This window comes from Enhydra lutris, unplaced genomic scaffold (genome assembly GCF_002288905.1).
Source record: "Enhydra lutris kenyoni isolate GAN:26980312 unplaced genomic scaffold, ASM228890v2 scaffoldscaffold9, whole genome shotgun sequence".
NCBI classification, from domain to species: domain Eukaryota; kingdom Metazoa; phylum Chordata; class Mammalia; order Carnivora; family Mustelidae; genus Enhydra; species Enhydra lutris.
Genome location: NW_019154093.1, coordinates 9,769,436 through 9,776,364, shown reverse-complemented (window position 1 = coordinate 9,776,364; position 6,929 = coordinate 9,769,436). Strand labels below are relative to the sequence as shown.

The window sequence follows — 6,929 nt, the reverse complement described above, 5'->3', positions numbered from 1 at the left end:
TATTGTCAAGGATCTCCTGTGTAAATCTCCTTAGGGAATTTTTTTTTTTTTTTTTTTTTTTTTTTTTTTTTTTTGGTTAAGCAGAAGAGTGCTCTGGGTAAATGAGCATGGCCCCACCCTTTCCAATACCTTGGGCAACACAATGGCTTTATGATTCATAACATATACTTATCCCATATACATAACAATACTTATCCCAGATACAGTCAGGATGCAGGAAACTTCTTTCCACTTTTCCTCTTAAGAATACTTGCTGGTAAGTCTGGCTGGCTCAGTGGGTAGAGCATGTGACTCTTGATCTCAGGGTTGTGAATTCGAGCACCTTGTTGGGTGTGGCACCTACTTAAAAAAAAAAAAAAGGGAAACTTGCCAAGCATGAAGGGAAGGTCTTTGGCTTTTGGTGCACAGGGGGAACATATTTTTAGTTTGATGGCTATGAGTCTTTTCTACTCTTCCAGCATTCTTTTTAACAATTTCCCCTCATTGTTCCATACTGGCAGGATGAGAACTTTTCACAACAGTGCCACCCAGTTTTGACCTGTATGTGTGTGTGTGAAAGAGAGAGAGAGAGAGTCAGAGAGAGAGACCAAGAGACAGAGAAAGATTGATTTCAACAGAGTTGACAGCCACCTGCTAAAGATAAAAGGTAGGAGGTGAAGCATAACATCAAGCCAACATTAAAGGAAGCTCAAGAAACTTGGATGATCTTTGCTTAGTGAGTAAGAAAGCCCAGTCAGTGCAGTAAATAATTCCATTCCACATGTAACACGGTGTTGAGAGTGACCAAGTGAATAATTTGATAGCTGCGACGCTTTTATGTCTCTGTTAGACTATGATGTGTTGTCATCATTGCCGAGTTGTTTTGAGACTCCTGCTTTATGTAATTGGGCCATCAAAAATTCTGGTAATCTAAAGCATGCTTCCAGGGGCACCTGGGTGGTTCAGTGGGTTAAGCCTCTGCCTTCTGCTCAGGTCATGGTCTCAGAGTCCTGGCATCGAGCCCCACATTGGGCTCTCTGTTCAGCGGGGAGCCTGCTTCCCCCTCTCTCTGCCTGCCTCTGCCTACTTGTGTTCTCTTTCTCTCTCTCTCTCTGTCAAATAAATAAATAAATAAATAAAATCTTAAAAAAAAAAAAAGCATGCTTCCAGAGACTCTGTCCCAACTCTGACCTGTAGAGCCTGTGGATTATCTGGACCACACCCATGCAAGGACAAAATTAATGGCAGAACCTTAGATTAGCCTAGGGAGGAAAAACTTGGACCCAGGAGCAGAGGTACTAGTGGGCACATTTCAGCACAGTATAAGGAAGAGGAGATCATAGGGGCTCATTCTAAGAATTAGAACTGTCCGAAAATACAACAACCCGATTGAAGTACATTCTGGTTCTCTGTAAGTTTTCACTACTATATGTAGTTCCGCACTGAACATCTTTGAAATACAGCTTTGTGTACTGGCTCAAATATGTTTGCAGGATAGATTTCTAGGAGTAGGGTGTTTCTGTTGGAAGGTATAAGCTTTTCATAGCGTCTAGGTACTGCCCAGTTGCCTTCCAAAATTACGCTGCTCCCATTTCCCACAGCTTCGTGAGTATGGATAAGCCTTCTCTTTCTTTCTCTTTTTTTGGATCATTTTTTCATTGTTTGATCAGGAATGTTTCCAAGGTGGTGAACTGTGCTCAGGAATTCAGGTGTGGGAGCAGAGATAAACAGGAGTGGGAGGGCCAGGGAATGCCACAGTCTGAAAGCACACCTGTGAGCCCTGAAGATGTCAGAGATGCTTAATCAAGGAGGTGCCCCTGGTTTCCAAAGAACAGGGCACACAGACAGGGCTTGAAGTCAGAGTGTGACCTTTGCTGAGAAGAGAGGTAAAACCAACATGCTGCAGGTGCTACCAACATTTTCCTCTGTTGCTAGCTGCTGAAGTGGCTGGAACTACATGTCTGATCCCTTTGCTGTATGTGTCGAGGAAGAAAACAGACTCGTGGTAAGTCTTGGCGGAGCTGAATGGGTCAGGTATCTTTGTAGCACAGGAAATACATTTCTCTAAAATACCTAAAATACTGGGCTTGACTCTGTAAAATTTCTAGAAAATTTGAAATCTAGAGGACAGAAAATTTTGAGGAAATGTAATCCTTAGTTTTTTTTTTTAAGCTCCTTTTTAGCTATACGGTTGTATTAACAGTGTAGAATTTTATTTCCTCATAAAATGATCGTATATGGGATTTGAATTTACAGTAGAGCTTATTAATACAACATTAAAATCCCTAACATAACTTATTTTTATTCGCTGATTTAAAGGTTTTATTTTACTTTTTTTTTTAAGATTTTATTTATTTATTTGGCAGACAGAGATCACAAGTATGCAGACAGGCAGGCAGAGAGAGAGAGAGAGGAGGAAGCAGACTCCCTGCAGAGCAGAGAGCTCGATGTGGGACTCATCCCAGGACCCTGAGATCATGACCTGAGCCAAAGGCAGAAGCTTAACCCACTGAGCCACCCAGGTGCCCTTTATTTTACTTTTTTTAAAGTAATCTCTACACCCAACATGGGGCTCAAACTTAAAACCTTGACATTAAAAGTTGCACGCTCTACTGTCTGAGCTAACCAGGTGCCCTTAAACTTACCATTATTAATTTTTAAAGATTTTTTAATTTATTTGTTTTAGAGGAGAGAAAGTATGAGTGGAGGTGGGGGAGGTGGGGGGGTGGGGAGGGAGGAGCAGAGGGAGAAGGACAAGCAGATTCCTCCCTAAGTGCAGAGCCTGACATGGGGCTCGATCCCACAATACTGAGATCATGAGTTGAGCCTAAACCAAGAGTCACATGCTTAACCCACTGAGCCACCCAGGTGCCCCTGAACTTTTTTTTTTTTTTTTAAGATTTTATTTATTTATTTGACAGACAGAGATCACAAGTAGGCAGAGAGTGAGGAAGGGAACCAGGCTCCCTGCTGAGCAGAGAGCCTGAAGTGGGGCTCGATCCCGGGACCCTGGGGTCATGACCTGAGCTGAAGGCAGAGGCTTTAACCCACTGAGCCACCCAGGCGTGCCCCCCCCTTTTAAAAAGAGTTTATTTATTTATTTGATAGAGATTACAAGTAGGCAGAGAGGCAGACAGAGAGGAGGAAGCAGGTTCCCTGCTGAGCAAAGAGCCCGACTCGGGGCTCGATCCCAGGACCCCGAGACCATGACCCCGAGACCATGACCTGAGCTGAAGGGAGAGGCTTTAACCCACTGAGCCACCCAGGCGCCCCTACCCCTGAACTTATTTTTTAAATGCTTTAATATTTGCTGTTAAAAGCTACAGATCTTAAATCCACACTGTTTTTGCCAATTATGAGAAGTTGTAAATCTAGAAATAATCAACAACATTCAGGGAAAGTTAATGAAATAGTTAGGTCTACAGACTTAGTGTCCGACCCTGGGAGGTTGGGAGAGTGGGAGGTGGATGATGTAGGGGAGGGAACTTTCTTCTCAGAAAAGTTGCTGGGGAAAGTAACATAAAAGGGGATTTCTCTTCTTCCCTAAATTTACTGAATATAATCTATTGTAATGTGGAAACTGCCTAATGAACTATTTTAAAAAATAAATTCGATAAGAGTTGATTCCCAGTAACTTGCAGAGTGAAAATAGGCCCTAAACTCAGCCCCATTCGTCTTTCCGTCCATCTCAACCATCCACACACCCATGCAACCATCCATAGCGAATAATAACTAACAATTATGGAGTGTTTACTATGTGCTGGATACTATTCTAAGTGCTTTACATGCATTGCCTCGAACAGTCTTTCCAACAATACTACAAGGTAAGTTCTATCATTATCCCCACTTCAATTTTATTTTTTTGAATTATCCCCACTTTAAAATGGAATCTGAGAGTTTCCCAGTAAATTAAATATAGAATTACTATATAGCTCAGCAGTTCCACTCCTAGGTACATACCCCAAATAAGTGAAAACAGGGATTCAGACAATGCACAGGAATGTTCATAGCAGCTCCATTCATAGTCATCAAAGATCTAAATGTCCTGCAACAGACACATGGATAGACAAAATGTGTTTATACGGGCCCCTGGGTGGCACAGTTGGTTGAATGTCTGACTCTTGGTTTCAGCTCAGGTCATGATCTCAGGGTTCTGGGATCGAGCCCTGTGTGGGGCTTTGTGCTCAGCATGGAGTCTGCTTGTCCCTGGCCCTCTGCTCTCCCCTCTGCTCCTACTCTCTCTCTCTCTCTTGCTTTCTCTCTTATATCTCTAAAGTGAATAAAGAAAATGTTTTAAAAGATGTGTTTATATATCTATACAATGCAATATTATTCAGCCATAAAAAAGAATGAAGTACAGGGTGCCTGGCTGGCTCAGTCAGTGGAGCATGTGACTTTTTTTTTTTCCTTTTCAAGTTTTTATGAAAGTCCAGTTGGTTAACATACAGTGTAATATTAGTTTCAGGTGTAGAATTTAGTGATTCATCACTTATGTATGACACCGGATGCTCATCACAAGTGCCCTCCTTAATCCCCATCACCTCTTTCACCCATTGCTACAAGCCCCCTCCCAAGACTCTTGATCTCAGGGTTGTGAGTTCAAGCCCCACACTGGGTGTGGCACTTACTTTAAAAAAAAAAAAAAAAAAAGGAATGAAGTACTGACCTAGGCCACAACCCAGATAAACCTTGAAGACTTACTACTACCACAGAGAGAAGCCAGACTCGAAAGGCCTCACATGGTATGATTCCATTTCCAAGAAATATCCAGAATAAGTAAATCCATAGAGACAGAAAGTAGATTAGGGGTTGCCATGGACTGGAGGGAGGTGGCTATAGAGAGATTGCTTAATGAGTACAGGGTTTTTGCCTGGGGCAATAAAAAAGTTCCTGAACAAGGGACGTCTGGGTGGCTCAGTCAGTTAGGCATCTGCCTTCAGCTCAGGTTATGGTGCCAGGGTCGTGGGATTGAGCCCCACATTGGGCTCTTTGCTCAGGGAGAGCCTGCTACTCCCTCTGCCTGCTTCTCCCTCTGCTTGCTTCTCCCTCTGCTTGTGCTCTCTCTCTCTCTCTCTGACAAATAAAATAAAGTGAAAAAGAGATCTTTCAGAAAAAAAGTTTCTGAACGAGATGGAGGTGATGATTGCAGAACATTGTAAATGTACTTAATGCCACTGAATTGTACACTTTAAAGTGGTTAAAGTAGTAAATTTTATGTTATGTGTATTTTACCACATTTAAAAAAAATGTAATTTGAGGGTATCTGGGTGGCTAAGTGGGTTAAGCCTCTGCCTTCAGCTCAGGTCATGATCCCTCAGGGTCCTGGGATCCCTGGGATCAAGTCCTGCATTGGGCTCTCTGCTTGGCAGGGAGCCTGCTTCCTCCTCTCTCTCTCTGCCTGCCTCTCTGCCTGCTTGTGATTTATCTCTGTCAAATAAATAAATAAAATCTTTAAAAAAATGTAATTTGAGGCTCAGAGCACTGAAGTGACTTACTACATGTACAGTTGGTGTGGAGTAGAGCTGTGTTCTAATCCCAGCTATCTGGCGCCATCATGTTTTTTAAAAAAATATATAGTGAAAAAGTTTATTTGGGGTCATTTAGGAAATTTAGATACATTAACCTAAACTGAAAATATCAGTATTATAAGATATCATTGGTGAAGCCCATATTGGTGACACAAACACTAGATTTGATCTTCTCAGTGACTTTGAAAGTTTCACATTATTTAGTTTGTGTGTGTGTGTGTGTGTGTGTGTGTGTGCGTATGATGTACATAACTTAAAATTTGCCATTTTAATCATTTTTAAGTGCACAGTTCAGTGGCATTAACTATATTACCATGTTGTGAAACTCTCACTACTATCCATCTCCAGAACTTTTTTGTCTTCCTAAACTGAATCTTTGTAGTCATTAAACCCACAACTCCCCATTTCCCCCTTTCCCTACCCCTAGAAACCACTGTTCTACTCTTCATGGTACCAGTCCCAGGGCCATTGCCTAGGGTTGCAAAGAAAAACAAGACAAGGCCATTCCCCGGGGTCTGAGTAGTGCAAAACCCGTGTTCCTGTCATCTAGTGACCTTGCCACTAGCTCACTCTTCTTCACCGAGTTAGAGAAATCCAGTTGCAAGAAAAGAGAGTTGGGGCACCTGGGTGGCTCAGTGGGTTAAAGCCTCTGCCTTCGGCTCAGGTCATGATCCCAGGGTCCTGGGATCGAGCCCCACATAGGGCTCTCTGCTCAGCAGGGAGCCTGCTTCCCTTCCTTTCTCTCTCTGCCCACCTCTCTGCCTACTTTTGATCTCTGCCTGTCAAATAAATAAATAAAATCTTAAAAAAAAAAAAAGAAAAGAAAAGAGTGTTGTTGAAGCATGCAGAGGGAATGCCTGTGTCTGGGGAGCAGGAGAACGAAGTCAGTGAATGAATTATGGCTGAGATGAAAGACGGAGGAAGAGATTTCAACAGGAAAGTCTGTTAGGGAGGTTGAAGATGAGAAGAATTGGGAACATAATCATTGCCTTCTTTTTACTTCAGGTAATTCTGAGGAATACATGAGATTTTGCAGTGGGGATAAGTTTTGAAGTGCCAAGAGTACTCTGCATTCATGTTTGGGACTCACATTGCTCCGGAAGTGGATTTGTTTGACGGGCGTAACTCAGGAGATCAGTTTCAACGGGGCATGCAGATGACCAGCTGGTTGGGTATAGATTCCTTCTTCAAGACATTGGGCCACAAAGGGGAGGGGAGAAACAGTACAGTAGTTGAGATGTTAGGATCAGGTAAAGGTGTCATAGATATGGCTTTATTAGTTTTTTTTTTAATTAAAATAGTAATATATACTTTAAAAAATCAAATAGGAGTGCCTGGCTGGCTCAGTCAGTAGAACGTGTCACTCTTGATCTTGGGGTTGTAACTTCAAAATCCACATCAGATGTAGAGATCACTTAAAAA

The 6,929-nt window shown here is 42.3% G+C and overlaps 1 protein-coding gene across 3 annotated transcripts in view; it reads left to right on the top strand.

Moving 5' to 3' along the window:
- The first annotated feature begins 625 nt into the window (after positions 1–625).
- LOC111143304 (rhomboid like 2) overlaps positions 626–6,929 on the top strand; it is a 35,171-nt gene continuing 28,867 nt past the window's right edge. For 2 of the 3 annotated variants that reach the window (XM_022496955.1, XM_022496954.1), the window contains exon 1: positions 6,654–6,679. Coding sequence is in view for 1 of the 3 variants with exons in the window: in XM_022496953.1 (XP_022352661.1) it covers positions 1,937–1,984 (48 nt within the window). In the remaining 2 variants the exon portion in view is untranslated. Of the gene's footprint in view, positions 647–1,649; positions 1,985–6,653; positions 6,680–6,929 lie in introns of those variants that run through there. The other variant, XM_022496953.1, reaches the window with a different exon arrangement.